Here is a 24,420-nt window from a genome sequence, read left to right on the forward strand (position 1 = left end):
GCATTTCTCGGCTTAAAAACCCCCCGCTATGTGTCGCCAGGCATTTTATCAGATTCGAGGTGTTACCTCATTTGCACAGTATCACCTTAAAGAACTTGTTGCAGAGTTTGCATCTTTTGCTGTGAAGTACAGCCAGACTTTTGACCGCTTCGCCTTGGGCATTTTTAATCTGTAGCTCTGCTCTAAAAGAAAGTACGTACCTGGGCCCGCCTACTACGCTTGCAAAGGTAAAATGATTGGCTAGAATCCAAAGTGTATGACATCTCAGGGGAAAAAAGAACACCGAAATAAATAATCGTAACGATTACGTAATAATCGTAATCGGCCTTAAAATGCAGCTTTTAAGGCTGCAGACCCAATTGGGATACAGTTTGTATGTGCTTTGGAGTTTGTACGTGCTTTGTCTCTAGGGGCCACCGTATATATTTATATATAAATAAAACCACAGGCACAAAACACATCTGTGGCAGCCAGAATTCTTGTTGGGTTGTAGGGGATCAAATCCTTATTTCACTCAGTGACATGGGGATCAGTTTATAACTTTAATGTTTGGACCCTGTCTCAATGCTATGAGCTCGTTTGTTATGTTCCAGCATTTTAACATTGTATTTGAACAAGTTTATCAATTTTAGAAATGTCACCCATCCATAGTTTCATTGTTAATGGGTGACTGGTGTAAGTGCCTTGAGGAAAATATCTTACTTCAGCAGTTCAACAGCACTGCAAACTTAAGCCTTTCCAATTACTGTGAAGTTAAATCAGTGTCTTCCTAACAACAATTTTTGTAACGGCTGAAGTAGTTGTATATAAGAGGCTCTACCATTAAAAGTTGTGTTTATAGTTTATATCCTTACTACAGGAACAGCCAGCAAACAGTAGAGTCTCATAATGGGAGATCAATCAGAGGTATGCTTTCAACGTAATGAGTAGATCAGTCTGCTGCACTCTGGACAAATCTGGAGACTGTGAATTTCTATCAGTACATAATCTAACATACTTTTTAATGTTAAATACAGAGAATCTTTAATGACATTAAGGTAACATTTCAGTGGACAGTTTTACAGATTACATTTTAATATGTCAAAGCAGCAAAAACACATGTAAATAATAAAGACACATAAAAACAGAAACATAAAAACAGAAGGACGCCTAAAAGGCTCAGTAGTGACTTTCATCTCTGCCCCGGTGCCTTTATTTTGTTAATGCACGTGTGTTGCATTAACAAAATGAGGAGGCCTCGGTCTGGAGTGGAATGATTGGAGCAGAGGAGGCCTATGATGGAAATGAATCCATGAGGGTTGGTTTGATTTTCTTGAGGACCAGTCTAGGGAATTTCCCACTGAGAGGAGTGATGCTGAGACTGTGTGGGGAAGGAGACGGGCTCAGGGTGATTCTGTTTGAGGAACTTGGTGCGGTAGAGGAGATCAGTGGTGTGAATGGAGGGGACTCCGGGTGAGAGGCAGGAGGTGTTATATTCTGGTCTCATTCACGACTGACTCCAGAATATCTATTTCCTACCCAACGGGGTAGTAAGGTTTATTAAGAAGTCATGCCACTCAGATTGACCCTCTGCCATGTACAACAATAACATACAGCCTAACAATCTGGCCCAACCCCGACTTACTTGTGTTCCACTCTAAAACGTCCGTGCAGCAACACAATCCATTGTGGAACAAATCATCTTGCAAACAATAATTCACTTTATTACAGGAGGGACTAATACATTTTCACACAGGCACACTGACCGGGTTCAGTGTGTTTGGCATTTGCACCAGTACTGTGTTCTGATTGATTAGGGTGTTAACACCTGGCTGTGTCTGTGGCTGGCACACCCAGACTCTATCCAGCTGATGTGGTTCCTTCATCGCTGAATTAGAAGATGGCTCTGTTTGACTTGGTCTCATACAAGGTTTTTTGGCCTGCTGAGCGTCCTCTTAAGGTTCAGAAGACACAAACAAAAACACAATGGTTCTTTTTTAATAGATTTTTGACTTTTTTCCCCGAAATATTCTCTCACCTTTGCTGCAGTTGCGATCTCTGACTCTCTTCCTCTTTTTACCCTAAAAACAAACACATCAGAATTTTCCTGAGCTGATACAAACTCTCTGCAGTGACTGTTTCATCATTCAGTGCAGTGAAAGGCACATGCATGAACTGTATGTTGGCACTTTGGACATACATAGTTCTCTTTGGTTGACCAATTCGGATGTTCTGTGGCGTGATGACATCTTTGTGTTTCAGCCTCGTCAAAATATTTTTTCTGCTCCTTCTTTGAGAGCGACTTCCACTGTGGATAGAAGATCACAAGAACACACTGTCAGCTCGTATAAATACACAGAAACACTGCTACTACAAATAACTACAGGACAGCTGGTACACATGCACAAACAAGAGCACAGAACATTAAGAGATGCATAAATATATTCAGAGTTACACACTTACTCTCTCTCCCACAGCTGCATTCACAGCTGCACTGTTACTGATATTTAGCTCTGCTTTGACCTTTGGCCTCTGCTCTTTAAGGTACAGCATGAAGGCATTTGGGGGCTTCTTAATGTAAGCCTGGTCTGTACCCTGTTTGGTTTGATGCTTGCTGCTTCAACAGGAATAAAACCCAGAGTGAGAGCATGTGTTACCACCGTGTACAACTGTGAGGAAAGTACTTTAAAAACGTGAGTAACGCTGTGAAACTGAATGTAAGGCGACATCATTAAAGGAGGCTGATTTTAATAATTCACACACACATCTGCAGATAAATGACAGATACCTGCAGATCAGTGAGAAAACGCAGCAGAGAAACTTACTTTGGAGCGCAGCTGTGGGGTGGAGGAGCTGGAAGAACAGCTGCTGTTTTTGCCGATGGGATGTTGTTTACAGGCAACTGATACAGTAGATTGTGTGGAGAGATGGAGAAGGACAAAAATCCATAATACTGACACTTAGTCCAGCATTTCAAAGACTAATAATGATAAACAGCACAGAAACATGCAAACGAAACTGTTTTTCTTTCATTAGCCTGAAGCATCCAACAGGTTCAAGCACCTTTATCAATAAAAATCTAACGACAACTGTCTGAGTGTCTCACCTGTCTTTGGCTAGCTGTGCCATTTTTGGGACAGAATTGTTCTCTTTCTGGGATCCTGTGGCACACATTCATAGGAATTTGAACTTCTTAGACTGGGACTGACATTTTATATCATACAGAACTAAACTAAGGACAAGTATTATGTGCAAACAGGACTTATCAGTTAAAGTCAGTTAGTAATTAAAATATGATATGTATTTTATGAAGAAGTCAAATACCAAAAAGTACATAATATAGTGAACGGGTTGCAGTTGTTCATTAGAAACATTGAAATAGTTCATATATATATATATATATAGTCAAGAATCTACATTAATTATCAGAGATATAATATTTAACAACACTAACAAGTTATATGACAGTTTCATCTGATTCAAAGCATTTTTTTAACCTTTTAGTTCAGATTTAAGTCAAACTGTTACAAATTTAAAATACTGACTTGTGGGATTTAATACCTGATTATGCTGAACTATAATGCAGAGAGAACTATTTAACAGCAGTAGTAAAAAGGTACACTGCACGTACAAGTTTTACTTGCATTCCTGTGATAACCTGATGTTGGTATGATGCACTGAAAGAGATTAAATCATCTCTAACTGTGTGCTGTGTGAAGGAAGTTACTGCTTACAGATTTTTTCAAATACTGCATATTTTAAAGTAAATCTTTCTCATAATGCCACTGCATCATCTGTTTTGAATTTTAATTAAATTCTTGGGTTTTTCCTGTGAATTCCTGACTTTACTGCTCCATTAAACAACATCTCAATAACTTAAACAGACCTTTTTTTCCTTTGTGTTCAAGTTGAAGGACCCAGTAAAACACAAGATTCAGGCACATTTTTGAAGAAAAACTAATTGTGGGATTTGAAAGAGTCTAGTGTATTATTAAGATGTATGAACCAAATGACCTTAAAACTACCTATATAAGTACTCACCAAAAATGTTCAGTGTAGTTTCAGTTGTTTTGTTGTTAAATCTTGTTTAAAATTGAAGTTTGTAGGTTTTCTTTTTGAGGCTCTGATGAATATGTTTTCACACGATGACGTTCAAAGGTGAAGTGCTATCAGATTCTCTAGGTCAGTTCCCAAATTGTTTTTGCTGGGCCCCCCTTTGTTTTACAAGAAAAATGTCCCCCCCCCCCCCCCCCCCCGCACACACACACACCCACACGCACGCACTAACACATCCTCCAACCACACACACACATATTTTGCTCAATTGTGGTTTATTTCACACCTCAAACATTTAGTAAACAATTAAGCAAATACAAGTAATCTGCAGGTAGTAAGAAAATAAACTACTAACTCTTTTACGCTACGTCCACACCTACACTGGTATTTTTGAAAACGCAGCTGTTTTGTCCACATGTAAACGGCGTTTCGAATCACCGAAAACTGAGATTTTTTATAACTCATTTTTTTCATTTACGTGTGGACGAGGAATACAGAGTTCGTCACGCAAGGTCAAAGGTATGTGCCTTTTTTCACATCAGCTGTGCGCCATGTTATTGTTTACATGAGATGAATTGCAGAATGGCAGATAGATTAACAGTATTTTGTCTCTGACTATCTTCAGGTTTTACACGCTTACATATAAACACGCAGTTACTGTCCCTCCATTTACAAAGGCAGAGGCGTCACGGTGTAATTATTTTACGTGTAATTGTTTTTTTTCCTGTGTAATAATATTCAACATTGCTATCAATAAATTTTTCAAAAAAATGCCTCTCTGCGCAAAATGGGTTTAAAAATATAAACAGCTGTGGGATACTGTTTGTCCGTGATTTAGATACGGGGAACAAATCGTGGCAGGTACGGCCTGATATTATTTGTATCCCACTGTAACTTTACTGTATAAAGAGCTAACATCTCCAAAATGTCAGGAGTAGTTAGTCATTACAACAAGTGTTTGTGAACTAAAAATCAAGAATGTGGGATACTGTTTGTCTGTGATTTGAACAGCCCAGCGCTGCTCCCGACAAAGGGAAAACCAATTCTGCAGGAGAGACCTACCTCGGCACTTGTGCAGGTGAAACCGAAGGGAAGATATACTTCACCATATTTTCTAGTCTTTGGCTTAGAATGAAGTTGGTTTGGAAACATATGCTTCATCTCCTGCTTTGCGTTTGTGTAGGCGCCCCGTGCTAGCAGTGTCCAAGCTTTGTTTTTTTTGTTTTTTTCCCTTTTCATGCCGCGCCCCCCCTGCAATGGCTCTGTGCCCCCCGTAGGGGGCGGGCCCCACACTTTGGGAAGGTCTGGTGTAGGGAATATTTTCTTGGCACGCTTTCCACCAACTGAGCATAGTTTAAAAACAACCGTTTACTACCTGAGTGTAGTTACTAGTAGAGCAGGGCGATATGGCCAAAAATATTTATCACGATATATATTTGAAAATTTGCGATAACGATATAACTGACGATATAATTGATGCGAGACAAAATACAACTCCACAACATTACTAGCACAAAAAGACAACCTTGCATTTATTTTCACTTAAACAAGAAGCTGGTTTTTATGTACATTAAAGCTATATAAAAATTTAACAGTGCAAATGCAAATTCCTTGCTGAAAGTTTAACCAAAAGGCATTTCCAGTAGAAATGGGCTGACATATCCTGAGCATAACCATGTATAATATCCACTGAAGTTAAAAAGAGGTGCTTTGCAACATTAAGCTACAGTGTGCAGTACGTATTTTTCGGACCATAAGGTGCACGGGATTATAAGGCACATTAAGCGAAACAAAGCAGTCAGATAAATCAAACTTTATTAAACTCATTCTTCTTGCTTCCTCCACTTCTGTACCATTGATTCATTAATGTTGAATTCTCTGGCAGCTGCTCTATTCCCATGTTGTTGCAGTATATTAAACATGTTAACAACACAAAAGCCATATTAAACGCAGACTACTTTAGAAGTAGGATTCGTCGCATCATCACTGAACAACCGGATACCCAGAGAGACTCAGACAGCTAACTATAATATTTATGAAAACTGGTTCAGCCACTGAAGGGCAAAACTGGTGGTATCACAGTAAAGATTATTTTAACATTAACTAAAATGGAAAGCTTAAGTCATGTTAAACCTAAATAACAATTATTTTAAAAAATGAGTCAGCAAAATATTCTTGACTTGTCTGGAGACAGCCAAAACCAGTTAACAAATAAATTAATAATAATAATGGATTGCATTTATATAGCGCTTTTCGGGACCCCTCAAAGCACTTTACAAAGCCACTATTCATTCACTCTAACATTCATACACTGAAGGCAAGCTACAGTTGTAGCCACAGCTACCCTGGGGCAGACTGACAGAAGCGAGGCAGCCATATTGCGCCATCGGCCCCTCTGGCCATCACCAGTAGGCGGAGTGTCTTGCCCAAGGACACAACGACCGAGACTGTCCGAGCCAGAGCTCGAACCGGCATGTGAGTGAAGTTGGCCCCCCCACCTTCTTCAAATCCAACAAAAGTGGTATCAAACGTTTATGCTACGTTTGTGCTGGTTTGTGCTGCAAAAATTTTCGTTTGTGCTACTATCATTTTAAAGATATTAATGAAAATGTAAAGGTCAAAAGGTCAACCACCCCCCCCCCCCCCCCCCCCCCACATTACCCAAATTAAACAAAATTGATGCCAAACGTTTGTGCTACGTTTGTGCTGGTTTGTGCTGCAAAAATTTTCGTTTGTGCTGCTATCATTTTAAAGATATTAATAAAAATTTCTAGAGGTCATCAGCGGTCAACCAGCCCCCCCACATTACCCAAATCAAACAAAAGTGGTATCAAACGTTTGTGCTACGTTTGTGCTGGTTTGTGCTGCAAAAATTTTCATTTGTGCTGCTATCATTTTAAAGATATTAATAAAAATTTCTAGAGGTCAACCAGCCCCAGTGGAGTCACCTGTAATGGAGAGGACCTTCCAGATGAGGCAGGTGCAGTAGATCTCCTGGGGAGGGAGGCAAGAGAGGTCCCCACAATGCTCTCGGCTGTTCTCACTAGCCGTCGTCATTTTTTCCTGCAGAACCCAATGCAGGAGTCATACCACACAGTGATGCAGCTGGTGAGGATACTCTCAACTGTGCCTCTGTAAAAGGTGCTCATAATGGGGGTTGAATCTCTTGTGCTTCTCAGTTTGCAGAGGACGTAGAGTCGCTGTTGGTCTTCTCCACATTCAGGGACAGGTTGTTGTTGCTGTACCACTCTGCCAGATGGTTAACTTCACCCCTGTAGTAGATCTCGTCGTGGGTCAGCAGAGCTCAACACACATCCTTGGGGAGCCCCCGTATTCCGTGTTCTTGGGCTGGAGGTGTTGCTGTCGACCCGTACTGTCTGCTGTCTTCCTGTCAAGAAATCTAGCAGCCCGTTATACAGCAAGGTGCTGATCCCCAGCAGATCCAGTTTGTGAATGAGTTGCTGGGGAATGATGGTGTTTGTGGTGTTATCTGTTTAAGTATATCCGGTTTTATGGTGAAAAGGTGTTGGGTACCGGAAGTGACAAATAAAGGTCGAAGTTGTTTGCTCTACAAGGTGTCGTCTCTTTCCCTACCGAAAACCACGACATGGTGTCAGAAGTGGGATGGATGTAAGTGCCTTATCATCGGGGAGTGACAGCAAGCGACTTTGGGAGTGATAAAGAGTTTTCTCGAGACGAAAGATGTCGGACGGAGAAGCGGGAGCTAGCGCAACAGTTACGCGGCCTCGCACGCCACCGCCCCACCAGCGAGCTAACGGCGGCTACAATGCTAACGCCAACCTACCCCCGAATGCCACTTTCACCATCCAGCCCCCCGAGCTGTTCGATTTCTCGAAGCCACAGCATTGGGAAAAATGGATAAGGATGTTTGAAAGATTTCGACTCGCAAGCAACCTACACCTTAGCTCCGAGGCTAACCAGGTGAACACTCTCATCTACTGCATGGGGGATGAAGCAGATGATATCCTCCGAGGACAAGCGTTATCTGACATACAGAGACAGCAGTATCAAGCAGTAAGAGACACTTTGGAGATGTACTTTGTTCCCAGAAAAAACATTATCTACGAGAGAGCCCGCTTTAATCAGAGAACACAGCAAGCTAATGAAACTGTAGACTCGTTTGTCACTGCACTTTACGCTTTAGCGGAAAACTGCAGTTATGGTGCGCTGCACGATGAGTTAATAAGAGATCGCCTCGTCGTGGGTCTGAAGGACATCAGCCTAGCGGAGAGACTTCAAATGGACAAAGATTTGACGTTAGAGAAAGCGGTTAACCAAGCCAGGCAGTCGGAAGCCATCAAGAAGCAGCAGTCGGACATCAGAGGGGAAAATAAAATGGAAATAGACGCTGTGTCAGCTAAGCACAAGGAACAAAGGCATTCAACGTTCAAACCCCGTGGAGATCGCAAATACACATCAAAGGACAAAACATCTAATGGGAGATCATGCTACAGGTGTGGGAAAACCCCTGCACATGGTAAAGATCAATGCCGAGCGAAAGATGTATTTTGTCACTCATGTGGTAAAAGAGGTCATTTCAGTAAAGTGTGTAAATCTGTTAAATCTGTGCATGTGATAGAAGCCGAAGAAAGCGATGTTACACCCGTGTTTCTTGGTTCTGTAGACGTAGGCTCAGATCCTTGGTATGCAGATCTCACTATCAGAAACCACAAGGTCAGATTTAAGATAGACACAGGAGCTGACGTATCTGTTATCCCTGCCCAGACGTTTTACAGCATAAACCAGAACGAGACAGGGTTATGCAAACCAGATAGACCGTTGTTTGGTCCGAGTGGTTCCCCACTTGACGTGTTGGGTATGAGCAGAGAAACACTTTGCAAAGGTGAACAGGGAATACAGGAAAATGTGTACATTATCAAAGATTTGCACGTAGCACTGTTAAGCAGGCCGGCGAGTGTCAAGCTGAACCTAGTGTGTAGAGCCGACAGTATTGACATGAATGTGCTGCACGAAAAATACCCGAAACTGTGTCAGGGTTTAGGCCTAATGCAACAACCTTATTCAATTAAGTTGAAGCCTGAGGCTGTGCCTTTTTCCCTGGCCACACCGAGACGGGTCCCCATTCCACTGTTAGGAAAAGTGAAACAGGAACTGGAAAGAATGGAGTCCATGGGAGTAATCAGCAGAGTAGAAGAACCAACGGAGTGGTGCGCAGGAATGGTCCCGGTGCCAGCAAAAAACGACTCAGTACGTATTTGTGTTGACCTCACCCACCTCAACGAAGCAGTGTGCAGAGAAAAGTACATCCTGCCTTCGGTTGAACAGACTCTAGGTTCTCTGGCGGGAGCTAAAGTCTTCAGCAAGTTGGACGCAAACAGAGGCTTCTGGCAGGTTCCATTGTCACCACAGTCAGCACACTACACGACATTCATTACACCCTTTGGGCGCTTCTACTTCAACAGACTTCCTTTTGGAATAGCGTCTGCCCCAGAACATTTTCAGCGTAGAATGTCAGTAATCCTTAATGGGCTGCCAGGCGTGGTCTGTCACATGGATGATATTCTCATTTGGGGACAGGATCAGCAGGAGCACAATGCCAGACTGCACACAGTGCTCAGTAAACTTCAAGAGGCCGGCGTCACACTAAACATGCAGAAATGTGAGCTGAGCAAACAGGAAGTGAAGTTTCTTGGACACATCTTGTCTGCGGAAGGAGTGCAGCCTGACCCAGACAAAATTAGAGCAATCTCAGAAATGAAAGAGCCATCAAACGTCAGTGAAATGCGCAGCTTTCTTGGGATGGTAAACCAATTAGGTAAACCAAATCAGTGGGTTTGGAGCTGCGCACAGCAAAAAGCATTCAAGCAGCTGAAAGGCGATCTGACGTCAACTCCCATTCTTGCACTCTATGACCCAAACAAAGAGTTAAAACTGTCTGCAGATGCTTCCTCCTATGGACTGGGAGCAGTCCTATTTCAAAAAGAGGGAGAGCAATGGAGACCTGTTGCATATGCGTCTCGTTCTTTAACGGAAACAGAACAGAGGTATGCACAGGTGGAGAAGGAGGCGCTTGGATTAACATGGGGGTGTGAAAGATTCAAAGATTTCCTCATCGGGAGACACTTCTCCTTAGAGACTGACCACAAGCCACTCATCAGCCTGTTAGGCCAGCAAGCCCTAACCGAGCTTCCACCCAGGATCCAACGATTCCGCCTAAGGCTTATGAGGTACAGCTACACCATCTCACACACTCCTGGTAAAGCACTCCTCACAGCAGATGCACTGTCACGTGCACCCATTAACCAAGACCCTGATTCAAAAGCTACAGCCGAATTTCTGGAAGACACAAATATTTATGTGGATGAAATTGTCAAATGCATGCCTGCTACCTCGACATACATCACACAGGTAAAAGAACAGTTAAAAACCGACAGCATATGTTCAGAGGTCATGACTTTTTGTCAGAGCTGCTGGCCAGAATATAGCCATCTCATAGGCCCAATTAAAGCATATTGGCCACACAGAGAGACCTTAACTGTACATGACAATCTGCTACTGAAAGGCACCAGACTAGTAATCCCCACTGCTATGCGCCACTCTGTCCTAAGTGCCCTACATGAGGGGCACCAGGGAATGTCTAGATGCAGAGAGAGAGCCAGAGAGGCAGTGTGGTGGCCTGGTCTGAGTGGGCAAATAAATGAACTTCTGAAAAACTGCACCATTTGCATCAAAGAGCGTACTAACCCAGTACAACCTTTAATGCCAAGCCAACTCCCGGAGAGGCCATGGCAAAAAGTTGGTGCAGACCTTTTTACACTCAATGACAGCAACTATGTGCTTTTGGTGGACTACTACTCGAAATTCGTGGAAATAGCCAAACTTACCCCCACCAGATCGGAAGATGTTATAGTACACCTAAAATCTGTCTTTTCCAGACATGGAATTCCAGAGCTTTTCTACACTGACAACGGACCTCAGTTTTCAGGACAACAGTTCAAAGACTTTGCAGCAACCTATGGGTTCAGACATGTAACAAGCAGTCCTAGATTTGCACAGAGCAATGGCGAGGCTGAGCGTCATGTCCAAACTATGAAAAACCTGCTAAAGAAGGCAAAAGACCCATATCTTGCACTTCTAGCTTACAGAGCAACACCATTGGCTAACGGATATAGCCCGGCGCAACTACTGATGGGACGGAGACTGCGCACGCCAGTTCCCCAGCTTCCTTCCCTACTCAATCCCAGCCTGCCCAATAAGAATACAGTGTTGGCAAAAGCGAGAGAGAGAAGGGCGAGGGACAGTGATGCGTACAACAGGAGACATCGGGCGACTGAACTTCCTCCACTCGCACCGGGGCAACCAGTGTGGATTACAGACACTAGGCGTGAAGGGACTGTCATCTCCTCTCACTCCACACCCCGCTCTTATATGGTTGAGACTCCTTCAGGAGCCATCAGGAGAAATAGACGTCACCTCCAGCCATTGCCAGAGTCCACACCAAAGTTACAGACCCCATCTACCCCCATCAGTCCCAGAGAAAATACCCTGCCAGCTCCCAACCTATCGACGTCTACAACTCTGACTCCCAAGACAGAAGTCCCAGGTCTTGTCAGAACTAGAGCTGGCAGAGTTGTCGTAAAATCACAAAGATTGAACTTGTGAGATTAAATAAAGCAAAGCTTCTCGAGTTAAAAATAGAGTAGCTACAGTATGTTTCTGCAATAGGTTCTAAGAAGTAACGAAAGTACAGTTTCCCTTACGCAGTAAATGTTTCAATAAGTTGTTGTTTTCTGAGAAAGGAGGATGTGGTGTTATCTGTTTAAGTATATCCGGTTTTATGGTGAAAAGGTGTTGGGTACCGGAAGTGACAAATAAAGGTCGAAGTTGTTTGCTCTACAAGGTGTCGTCACTTTCCCTACCGAAAACCACGACAGTGTTGAATGCTGAACTGAAGTCTATGAACAGCACTCTGACATATGAGTCTCTCGTGTTCAGATGTGTGAGGGCTGAGTGAGGGGCAGTTGAAATTCCATCATCGGTTGAGCGTTTTGACCGACCGGTATGCGAACTGAAATGGATCCAGGTTGGGGGAAAGCGATAATTTGATTTGATGCATGACTAACCGTTCAAAGCACTTAACTTAATAATGATGGAGGTGAGTTTGACAGGACGGTAGTCCTTAAAGCAGGAGATAGATGACTTCTTGGGTACAGTAATGATGGTGGAGGCTTTGAGGCATGTGGGAACGACGGCCTGACCCTAGTGACGTGTTAAAGATGTCTGTGAAGACATTTGTGAGTTCCACAGCATAGTCCGTCAGTGCTTGTTCAAGGATGTTATCAGGACCTGGAGCTTTGCGTGTACTGATTTTGGCAAGGGATCTCCACACACTGTCTGGGGATTGTGTCACCACGGTCTGTAGAGTGGGCTTTTAGTCTGTGATGGTTTGTATTCCTTGCCACTGCCTCCAAGTATTTCTGCTGTCGCTGAAGCTTTGCTGTAGCTGATGCCACGTGACAGGTTTGCCCTTGCTGTTCTTAGACTCACCTAATTCCCGGCTCCGAAGGCTGCATTTTTCAACCTTAGGAGCATTTAAACCTGACCTGTGAGCCATGGTTTCTGATTGGCCCGGACAGTGATAGTCCTGGTCTCTGTGACATCATCAATGTTTCTGTATATCCCTGAAAGTCTGTGGTGTTGTCGTGTGTGGCGGCCTGTGGTGGAAAAGCAGTGCCTCTGAGGACCCTTCTGGCCACACCTGTACCTGCTTACGAACTGGTTTGGTGACTTTGAGCAGGGGCCTGTGGGAACCCATGGCACACCTAGATTTCTGCCTGTACTGACCCTTATGCAAAATAGGTGGAATTAAGACACAGTTCCAAAAGCAAACACAACTGATCAGTGCTGAGAGTGGTCCTGTTGCTGAGCTTGGGATGATCCTGTAATCTCTTATGAACGACCTCCGACGCTTCTATGACTGGGATGCAAGTGAAGACAGATGTAACATCTCTCTCTCACTGTACATGTACTGTTTATAAAATTAGGGAAACATAACCTGCACAAACAAAATAATTTGCTGGACAAATGTTTGACATCAATTTTGTTCGATTTGAAGAAGGTAGGGGGGGCAACTTCACTCACGTGTGTTTGTAAGGTTGGGGAAACCTGCAGTCAGCTGAGACTGAAGAAGTCACTTGGATGAGTGACGAAACGTTTCTCCAACTGAAAATGTCCAGATGAACAGAATCAACCTTTTGGGATTTACTTACCTGGATGATTAAGCACGCATCAAGACGTTATTTTATTAAAATAGCTCGTCCACAGAAGGACTGGTAGCTCCCCTTACGATAAGGGTTCAGATCGCGCGAACAGGTGTGAATGTGAATGTGTGTGTTTAGTTAGTTAGTTTGTTTGCTTGTTTTAATCAATTTTAAATCATGCTTTTTATTTGTTTTTGTTTCTAATGTCTCTGTAAATGTTGAATTTTGCTATACAAATAAATTTGCCTTGCCTTGCCTAAAAATTTTAAAATGTTAGCAGCACAAACAAAAATTTTTGCAGCACAAACCAGCACAAACGTTTGACATCAATTTTGTTTGATTCCATTAATATGGGGGGGCTGGTTGACCTTTGATGACCTCTAGAAATTTCTATTAATATCTTTAAAATGATAGTAGCACAAACGAAAATTTTTGCAGCACAAACCAGCACAAACGTAGCACAAACGTTTGATATCAATTTTGTTTGATTTGAAGAAGGTGGGGGGGCCAACTTCACTCACATCGAACAGGCAACCTTCCGATTACAAGAGGAACACCCAACTCTTGAGCCACGATCGCAATTCTTTTGCGATAGTGGCATTAATTAACAATTTAGAAAGAATTAACGATTCTTTCTAAATAAAAACGCGGAGTCTTTTGAAAAACATTTTAATAAAAGGAAACATGAGTTTTAATACTTACCACAGAAATGTGAAGGCAGTTTCTCCAACTTCAGAGTCCAAAATCCAGATGAAGCCTGAAAGAAGCCTAATGGCTGCTCTTGCGCTTACTTTTCCCTCCTTTTCAGGTTCTTTTCCCCACAATGCATTGCAGTAGTTGAGAAATACAGAAAAATACCTGTAATTGACTAATATGGAAAATTCCTTCACGTTTATACAGTAGATTGTACTGTATTTTTACTGAATTTTCTTTTACAGTTTGTGTGGTGAGGCAGTTAGATAATATAATTGTTCGAAAGTAAGACAAGAAAGAATGTTCAATGTTAAAGAAAAAAAATGACATTCAAACTTTAGTCTTAAAAATTTTAATCTAAGGAAAAGGGGGATGTCATGTACTGACACATGGCTGTCTTAATGTGATGACTTTTAAACTGGATGTGCTGGTCCGAAGGAGGCCCCGTTACATGGCTAGTTGTCAGATCGACAGCATTCAATAAAGCAAGCTTTATGTCCTGATTTAATTCAGCGTGCTCTGCCTAATTCAGTAATAAGGTGGGCACACAACAGTTACTACTACTTTTACATGCATTACCATGTGGACCTACGATCAACACTGAAGTTCCTTCAACGGTAAAATTTCTTTTATTATGGATTTATTTTTGTGCTTACGGAGATAAATTTCTAATAAAAATGTTATAAATGCAGCAGCTTATTGAGCTTAAATACTAACCTTCATAGGCTATTGTAAAAGCTCAAGGGATCGCTATTTATTCAAGTTTCAAATTCACGTTTGTAAAATAGTTTAAAGTCAGAGTCCTCAAAAATTGCACATAAATCACTGTACTGAAGAGTTTGTAACAAATTTCAGGTGAATTTCACTCTGTACAACTACAACGGGGAAAAGGGGAAACCTTTTTATCAAAGGCACAGTTAAATAAAGTGACATATTTCTCAGTACAACGACTTTATTATACACGTTTCGTTTGTTTATTATATTCATTTTTTATTCATTCATTTGAATATTTTTATTTATTTTTCCTGAATAAATGTGATTTCTTTTCTTTAAATATTTTTTTTAAACGGAGGGACTAACTCACTTCATTTTAACAAAGGAAATAAGCAGACTTAATTAACGTGATGAATTTTCTTTATGGCTTTCAGTTACTTGTTGTTTATAAGGAGGCGAATTCATGATCAAAAAAACATTACATATTACAATAATTCAATAATTAAAATACTTATGATTAGAAACTGCGAAACTAAATGAGAATTATTATTTTAAAAAATCTGATAATTATAGGAAACTTATTCTGAATCACTCCGCGTCGCCTGCGTGACCCTGGGAGTCAAGGTGACGAGGATGACGTGTAGCGCGGCAGGTATAAAAGCAGAAACCAACATTCGAAGTTGGTTTTCACATAATAGCGCTGTGAAAACCTGTTTGTTTCCAAAGTTTTAAAACTAGTGCTTGAAACGAGGATTCAAACGCCCCAAAAATGAGCTGGAGTGGAGTACGGCACGAGCGGTACCTGCTCTCCCTTGGTGTCACCCGTATTCTGGATGAGCGCTATGGTAAAGCTTAGTAACTGTCATGGTCCTGGGCCATGTTGGCCCAGTGTTCTTAGTTTCCTTGTATGTTTGTATTTTGTTCCATGCTTCCCCTGCCCTTTATGTCTAAGTTCTCCCCGTGCTCTCTCTTCCCCCTGTGTGCCCTCTATGTATTTATGAGCCCTCGTCCCCTTTCGTGTTTATTCCATGTCTCCCCTGCCTGTTACGTTGGTGTTCTACTCGTGCTCTCTCTCCTCCTGTACTTCCTGTTTCACCTCTCCCGTCAGTGTTCAGTTCACCCCGCCCTGTCTCGTTATGATTATCAGTGTCACCTGTGTTCCCCGTGTGTTCCCACTCCCCTCGTTAACCCTCTGTGTATTTCTGTCTGTGTCTCCCTCTGTTCAGCGTGACGTCGTCCCTCATGCCGTGTGTGGATCTCCCTGTGTCTCTCTGTGAATTCTTAGTTTGTGGTTTCCCAGTTTAGTTTAGTTTGTATATTTGTTCCGCCAGCGAATAAAGCTGAGTTTTGAGTTCATTCCCTCGTGCCTGTGAGTCCTGCATTTTGGGTCCTACTCCTGCCTGCCGCACGGCGATTCATGACAGTACGACGTCACCAGTAATGGATCCAGCGGACTCACCGTGGAAGCGCAGCTCCCGTTTTGACGGGACTCGGCTAGTGCTTGGAGGGCCTCCGTGCTGCCGCTCCTCACTAGCTGCTTACCCTTCGGTCCACTCACCTGCTTCCTCTCCGCGGACGCCCAGGTCTCGCAGAAAACGCTCCAGCCGGTCCCGGGAGGATTACTACGAGCCTGCAAGCAATCAGCTCACGCCTGCACAAGCCTTTTACAAGATGTTAGGGATTATTATCGTGCCGCCTGACTCACCCAGCATTTCCACATCACAGCAGGAGCAGCCACAGCAGAGTCCTCCCTCGTCACATTCCGCCAGCGCCGCTCCCTCTTCAACAGGGAGGCAGCGAACACGCAGCCAGCACTCACAGCTCCAGCAGGAGCCTGGGATTCAGCTCAAACAACCGCCTAGGGTGAGTGACAGAGTCTCCCTTCATTCGCCTTTTTTGTCAAGGGATAGACAGACTGTTTCCCCCAAAGCTGCGAACGCCACAGCTCGTGTTTCTCCGGTTCGGGAAAATAAGAGTTTTCGTTTTAAGAATGACTATTTTCCCATTGGTTCAGAAGACTGTGCGCCTGATGTTTTTTCAGATCCAGGAGTTAAGACTGTTCCGTCTGGATCTGTTTATTCTGGAGCTATGTTTATTCAGTCAGCTGCCCGTCCGCTTTCAGCTCAGTCTCCTGCTCAGAAGCCGCCTGTAGCCCAGACACCAACTCCACCACCATTTTCGCCTCAAGCTCAGTTAGCCACCCGGCCTCAAGCTCAGTTAGCCGCCCGGCCTCAAGCTCAGTTAGCCGCCCGGCCTCAAGCTCAGTTAGCCGCCCGGCCCGAAGCTCTGTTAGCCGCCCGGCCCGAAGCTCAGTTAGCCGCCCGGCCCGAAGCTCAGTTAGCCGCCCGGCCCGAAGCTCAGTTAGCCGCCCGGCCCGAAGCTCAGTCGCCACCTCCACCACATTCAGCCTCGCTTCCCATAGCACAGTCACATCCACAGCCTGACTTACTACAAACCTTATTTCAATCCTTAGCCCAGTCAATAGCTCAGTTGGTAGAGGAATCATCAGCCTTATCGACAGCTCAGTTAGCTCCCTCGCAGCCACCCTCAGTGCAGTCTCCAGTGTCCCCAGTGCAGTCTCCAGTGTCCCCAGTGCAGTCTCCAGTGTCCCCAGTGCAGTCCCCAGTGTCCCCAGTGCAGTCCCCAGTGCAGTCCCCAGTGCAGTCCCCAGTGCAGTCACCCACTCAACCACCAGCACCACAACCATCACTACCTCTAGTTCATTCCCCTGTGAAGTCATTAACTCCACCACCAACTCCACTCTCACCACCACCGTTACTACAGACATCAGTTCAGTCCCCTGTGCAGTCATTTACTTCTCCACCGTTAGCAGCTCAGGTCCCCGTGTGTCCAGCAGCTCAGGTCCCCGTGTGTCCAGCAGCTCAGCTCGCACCTGAACCATTGGCCCAGTCCCCGATAGCAATACGGTCTTCTGTTCGGCTTAACATTCAGCCAGGGGTCCCAAACCTCTCTGGCTCTACATCAGCTCCTGCTGGAAGCTCGGATGAGCTCATCCAGGACTCCGTGGCTCCCACGCCGCCATCTGCCTCATCCGCTGGGGGTTCCAGTGAGCCCGGCCAGCACCTCCTCGTCCCCGCTGGAGGGTCCGAGAGGCCCGTTCAGCCTCCTGTCTCCGCTGGAGGGTCCGAGGGGCCCGTTCAGCCTCCTGTCTCTGCTGGAGGGTTCGAGGGGCCCGTTCAGCCTCCTGTCTCCGCTGGAGGGTCCGAGGGGCCCGTTCAGCCTCCTGTCTCCGCTGGAGGGTCCGAGGGGCCCGTTCAGCCTCCTGTCTCCGCTGGAGGGTCCGAGGGGCCCGTTCAGCCTCCTGTCTCCGCTGGAGGGTCCGAAGGGCCTGTCCAGCCTCACGCCGCATCAGCTGGAGGGCCCGAGGAGCCTGTCCAGCCGCCATCTGCGACCGCTTCGTCATCGCCTGGGCCAGCCTCTGCCTGTGCTTCTGCTACGCCTGGTCCGGCCTCAGCCTCTGCAGCTCCGCCTGGTCCGGCCTCAGCCTCTGCAGCTCCGCCTGGTCCGGCCTCAGCCTCTGCAGCTCCGCCTGGCCCGGCCTCAGAGTCTTCGTCCTCGTCTGGCCCGGCCTCAGAGTCTTCGTCCTCGTCTGGCCCGGCCTCAGAGTCTTCGTCTGCTGCAGCCTCCTCAGAGTCTTCGTCTGCTGCAGCCTCCTCAGCCTGTGCTTCGCCTGGTCCCGTCTCGACTGGTCCTGTGCCCTCCGGGCCTCGGCCGGTGCGCCTGACACTGGAGAGCCGCCGCCGCTGCCTTCCGCGCGGCCGGCCCCCTGAACTGCACCGTCATCGCCTGAGTGGCCGCCGTCGCCTTCCGCACGGCCGGCCCCCGGACCAGCGCTGTCATCGTCGCCGCCGCCTCCCGCGCGGTCGGCCTCCTGAACTGCTCCGTCGTCTCCTTCACCGCCGCCGTTGCCTTGCGCACGGCCGGCCTCCTGAACTGTTTCCGCGTCGCCGCCGTTGCCTTGCGCACGGCCGGCCTCCTGAACTGTTTCCGCGTCGCCGCCGTTGCCTTGCGCACGGTCGGCCCCCTGAACTGCTCTGTGTTTGGGTTATTTTCTTGGGCTCCGGTGTTTGCTGTGCTCTTTTGTTTTCTGTTCCGGGCCCTCCGTCCTGGGCCCCCGCCGCCCGCCCTGGGTTGTTTTCTGTTTGGTTTTGTTTTTCTGTTTTTAGGCTGTCTGGAGCCAGCCCTTGAGGGGGGGGTACTGTCATGGTCCTGGGCCATGTTGGCCCAGTGTTCTTAGTTTCCTTGTATGTTTGTATTTTGTTCCATGCTTCCCCTGCCCTTTATGTCTAAGTTCTTCCCGTGCTCTCTCTTCCCCCTGTGTGCCCTCTATGTATTTATGAGCCCTCGTCCCCTTTCGTGTTTATTCCATGTCTCCCCTGCCTGTTACGTTGGTGTTCTACTCGTGCTCTCTCTCCTCCTGTACTTCCTGTTTCACCTCTCCCGTCAGTGTTCAGTTCACCCCGCCCTGTCTCGTTATGATTATCAGTGTCACCTGTGTTCCCCGTGTGTTCCCACTCCCCTCGTTAACCCTCTGTGTATTTCTGTCTGCGTCTCCCTCTGTTCAGCGTGACGTCGTCCCTCATGCCGTGTGTGGATCTCCCTGTGTCTCTCTGTGAATTCTTAGTTTGTGGTTTCCCAGTTTAGTTTAGTTTGTATATTTGTTCCGCCAGCGAATAAAGCTGAGTTTTGAGTTCATTCCCTCGTGCCTGTGAGTCCTGCATTTTGGGTCCTACTCCTGCCTGCCGCACGGCGATTCATGACAGTAACCTAATAAGTATAATAGAGTATTTAGGCAAACAAATACACCTTAGACTGGCCTTTTATTACTTTAAAGTGAGGAAGATTTCATGAATAGTGGCACCAGCCACTATTGATTTCATCAATAGTGGCTGGTGCACAGATGTGACAGTGATTGCTCAGCACTGCTCTTCCTCTCTGGAATATCTTTTTATCCACTGCAAACCGTTTTATTCTCCGCGGGAGTTTGCTTCATTCATCCTGGCCGCTGTTTACATCCCGCCAGACGCAGATGCGCAGGCAGCTCAGAGCGCACTCGCGGAGCAGATTCTCCACATGGAGCGGACATTCCCGGACTCTCTCATCATTGCTCTTGGGGACTTTAACAAAGCCAATCTGAGCCATGAGCTTCCCAAATACAAGCAGTATATTAAATGCCCGACCAGAGAGGAGAGGACATTAGACCACTGTTACAGCACGATCAGCGGGGCCTATCGCGCGGTGCCCCGCGCTTCACTCGGACTTTCTGACCGCGCCATGATCCACCTAATCCCCGCGTACAGACAGAGGCTGAAGCTCTCCAAACCTGTCGTGAGGACTAAAAAACTGTGGAGCAACGAGGCTGTGGAGGAGCTTCGCACGTGTTTGGAGTCTACAGACTGGGACACATTGAAGGCTGCTTCTAACAGCTTGGACGAGTTTACGGACACTGTCACCTCCTATATCCACTTCTGTGAGGACAGCATTGTGCCATCACGCACCAGGGTGAGTTATAACAATGACAAACCCTGGTTTATTCCTAAACTCAAAAAGCTGTGGCTGGAAAAGAGAAAGGCGTTCAGAAGCGGAGACAGGGACTGCTACAGAGAGGCCAAGTACAGGTTCACTAAAGAAGTGGACATTGCTAAACATCAGCACTCTGAGAAGATGCAGCAGCAGATCTCAGAGAATGACTCGGCCTCTGTGTGGAAAGGTTTTAGGAATATCACAAACTACAAGCCTAAAACCCCCCACTCCACTGATGACTTGCTCTTAGCCAACACCCTTAACGACTTTTACTGCCGTTTTGACGAGCCATCAGGCAGCCTTCACACCTCCAACGGCCCCAACAATAGAGGCACTTTGGACACTAATTCCCCCACCTCTCCCCCCTCCATAGAGCCATCACCACCTTCAAACTGTTCACCTACAACACCCCCCTCCTCACCCCACACAAAAGAGGATTTCACACCACCTCCTCCCACCACAACTCTTCATATTCATGAAGCAGATGTGAGGAAGCAGTTTAAGAGTCTGAATGCTCGAAAAGCTCCCGGCCCAGACAGTGTGTCTCCTGCCACCCTCAGACACTGTGCAAACGAGCTGGCCCCAGTGTTTTCTGGCATTTTCAACTCCTCACTGCAGGCATGTCATGTGCCTGCCTGCTTCAAGTCCTCTACCATAATCCCTGTCCCCAAGAAACCTAGGATCACTGGACTAAATGACTACAGACCCGTGGCTCTGACATCTGTGGTCATGAAGTCATTTGAGCGCCTAGTTCTCTCCCATCTCAAGACCCTCACGGCCCCCCTCCTGGACCCCCTGCAGTTTGCATATAGAGCCAACAGGTCTGTAGACGACGCCATCAACATGGCCCTACACTTCATCCTGCAGCATCTGGACTCCCCAGGAACCTACGCCAGGATCCTGTTTGTGGACTTCAGCTCTGCCTTCAACACCATCCTTCCAGACCATCTCCGAGACAAGCTTTCCCAGATGAATGTGCCTGATCCCATCTGCCGGTGGATCACTGACTTCCTGACGGACAGGAAGCAGCATGTGAGGCTGGGAAAGAATGTCTCGGACTCCCGGACCATCAGCACCGGCTCCCCTCAGGGCTGTGTTCTTTCTCCTCTGCTCTTCTCCATGTACACCAACTGCTGCACCTCCACCCACCAGTCTGTCAAGCTAATCAAGTTTGCAGATGACACCACCGTTATTGGGCTCATCTCGGACGGGGATGAGTCTGCCTACAGGAGGGAGGTTGAACGTCTGGTGTCCTGGTGCAGCCACAACAACCTGGTGCTGAATGCCCAGAAGACAGTGGAGATTATTGTGGACTTCAGGAAGCACACAGCCCCACTCCCCCCCATCATCCTGACTGACACCCCCATCACCTCTGTGGACTCATTCCGCTTCCTGGGTACCACCATCACCCAGGACCTGAAGTGGGAGCCCACCATCACCTCCGTCATCAAGAAAGCCCAGCAGAGGATGTACTTCCTGAGGCAGCTGAAGAAATTCAACCTGCCAACACGGACGATGATGCAATTCTACACTGCAATCATCGAGTCCATCCTCACCTCCTCCATCACCGTGTGGTACGCTGGAGCCACTATCAGGGACAAACAGAGACTGCAGCATGTTGTGCGCTCTGCTGAGAAGGTGATTGGCTGCAGACTCCCATCTCTGCAGGACCTATACACCTCCAGGACATTGCGGCGTGCAGCTCGGATCTCAGCTGACCCTTCTCACCCTGGACACAGTCTGTTTGACCTGCTACCCTCAGGCAGGAGGCTCCGGTCCATTCGCACCAGAACCTCTCGCCATAAGAACAGTTTCTTCCCCTCTGCTGTTGGACACATGAACAATAACCATATGACTGTTCCCACCACTAACACATGACCCTACGCTGTGTTCACTGCATCATTCCATGTTTGGCACTGATCACCACCTGCACTCATGTATATATCTTTCTACGTAGCACTTTTAATTCTTATTCTCATGTATATATCTCATGTATATCTCATGCACATATCTTTCTACGTAGCACTTTTAATTCTTATTCCTACTTTTATTTTTTCATGTCTATTTAAGTGCTATTTATGACAGTATGTTTGCACTGAAGCACCGCAGCAATTTCCTAATGTTGTAAACCTGCTCAACATTTGGCAATAAACCCCTTTCTGATTCTGATTCTGATTCTGAGTGTGAACATTTCAGGTGAAATATGTCAAACTTTAGAAACATCAGTTTTGGTTTGAAAAATGCTAAAAAACAAACACACACTCAATTTAATGTATGCGCCATGGAAACGACGTCAGTCATTAGAACCTGCGGGAGGCTGACGTCTGACGTCAGTGCGGTCATCCTGGAGTCCTGTTTTTGTATGTGGAGGGTTTGAGTTTACATGTTTTAGCAACTGGCCCTGAATTAGACGATAAAGTTAATAAATTACGAATCTGTATAGAAGCATGATGGAGCTGTGAGAGTTCACAGAGGCAGTCGTTGCGTTTATAAAGCTGGGAAATTTTGAGGGAGGTTAGGGAGTCCTCGGAGATGTGGCCAAAATTTGATCTTGCACGCATTATGTGCAAAATCAGTTATAGCTACTGATGCTGAATCAAGTATATCATATTTATGTGAGTGCATTGAGTATTGCCGTGTCTGTACAGGTGTCCAGATGTATGTTATGTGCTCGGTGAGAAATTGAAACTGTGTGCATGCAATAAGCAGGCTGGAGGTTTCTCACCTGACTTTAGCTGTTTTATTTCCAACAGACTGATGCTTAAATAAAATAAGAATAAGTGCTGAACATGAATTCATTATTAAACATCACTGAAACTCTATGCAGCCTTACTGACAATGTGTCCATAATTCACAAATATTACGGATGACATTCATTTATCATGAAATGTTGTTCACAGTCACCAAGAACACACAAAGTTATTCTTTACTATGAGCTGTACATTTTTAATTTACATGCAGATAAAATGTGAATTTGCAAATGAATTCTATCAGCAGGACATTTTTACTGTTTAAACATGCTAACAAGCAGAGTTTGGTGCTGTGATCTTTGGTTTAAAACATGAAATTTAGTCATTTACAGTGCAAAACCATTTTTCTCACCTTCTACCAATCTTAAGGCTTTCATAAAGAGTGAGTTCTGCTGCGGGCCTCTCATTGTCTGTGTGTAGAAATAGCATATGATGATATAAAGCCATGTTTTGACATTTAAATCCGTAATTTGTCTGATTATGTCACGATTAACACAGATGATCTTTTTGTTTTCTTGTAGCTGAGCTGGTGAGTCCTGTCAGCGTACGCCAGATGTTCATCTCCAACCTGAGGAACCGTCCTTTGAGCCCCAGCCATGTGGACTCTATGAAAAATCTGGTCCTCTCCTTAAACCATAACCTGGTTACGGGGACGAAGGCGTTTCCTTATATTGCCTTCAGGGGATTCTTTAACAAACTGCTGCTGACAACACCTTTCACCCATGTGCCAGAGAGTCAGTTGGAGAACACCACTCCATCTCCTCCTACCAACTCACCAGCTGGTTTAATGGTGCCGCCTGCAGGGTCCCACATCCATTCACGGTTCCTCACACCTCTGCTTCCAGAGAAGGCAGATCTTTCTGTCCTCAACGCAGATCAGAGGAACTGCGTCTGCACCCTGGATGTCGACGGCGACACCATCACCAGAGTCATTTCCACTGTGTATTCCACAGAGGAAAGGGAAATGACAAATCGATGGAGAGTTACGGACTACACCTCTGACGGCAGAGTAATCATGTCTGTGCTCTGCCAGTTTCTGAAGAGGTTTACACAGGGTGCAAAGAGGAAGCCTGCAGAGGAGGAGAGCAGCAGCAGGAGCCCCACTCCACCAAGGAAACGTCTCCGGCTGTGATCAGTAATGAAGCCTTTCCTGGACATATGGCATATGGATGTTTCCTCGTGCTTTGGAGCAAACTCCTCATGTCTGCGCTGTATCTGGAAAGGCTGGAAACACCTCTCCATCTCACACAGAGACCATCATGATGCGGCTAGTCTGAGGAGTTATTTCTGTACATATGTATATAGTTTTTTTTTTTTTTTATTATTGAGATACACAGGTCAGCGTTTTCAGTGCGTCTTGCACTTTTCTTTTTTTCTTGGTGCTGGCCTGTGTGTTTGATATGATTGCAAGGAATACAAGACTGACTTTATTATATAATCTG

The 24,420-nt window shown here is 45.7% G+C and overlaps 1 protein-coding gene across 1 annotated transcript; it reads left to right on the top strand.

Moving 5' to 3' along the window:
* Nucleotides 1-15,453: 15,453 nt before the first annotated feature.
* Nucleotides 15,454-24,110, top strand: LOC146575750 (uncharacterized). The gene is made up of 2 exons (XM_085272590.1): nt 15,454-15,529; nt 23,500-24,110. The coding sequence occupies exons 1-2, from the start codon at nt 15,454-15,456 to the stop codon at nt 24,108-24,110; spliced, it is 687 nt and encodes a 228-aa protein (XP_085128716.1).
* Nucleotides 24,111-24,420: the final 310 nt, after the last annotated feature.

Source organism: Mchenga conophoros, linkage group LG4, assembly GCF_057382185.1.
Source record: "Mchenga conophoros isolate Kocher_MC1m ecotype Shallow Benthic linkage group LG4, M_conophoros_male_GT1.1, whole genome shotgun sequence".
Lineage (NCBI taxonomy): Eukaryota > Metazoa > Chordata > Actinopteri > Cichliformes > Cichlidae > Mchenga > Mchenga conophoros.

Excerpts from the sequence above, each read along its gene's own strand:
- LOC146575750 (XM_085272590.1), top strand. The coding sequence starts at position 15,454 with ATGAGCTGGAGTGGAGTACGGCACGAGCGGTACCTGCTCTCCCTTGGT. Across the intron at positions 15,530-23,499 it reads TATTCTGGATGAGCGCTATG|CTGAGCTGGTGAGTCCTGTC; the intron begins GTAAAGCTTAGT and ends GTTTTCTTGTAG.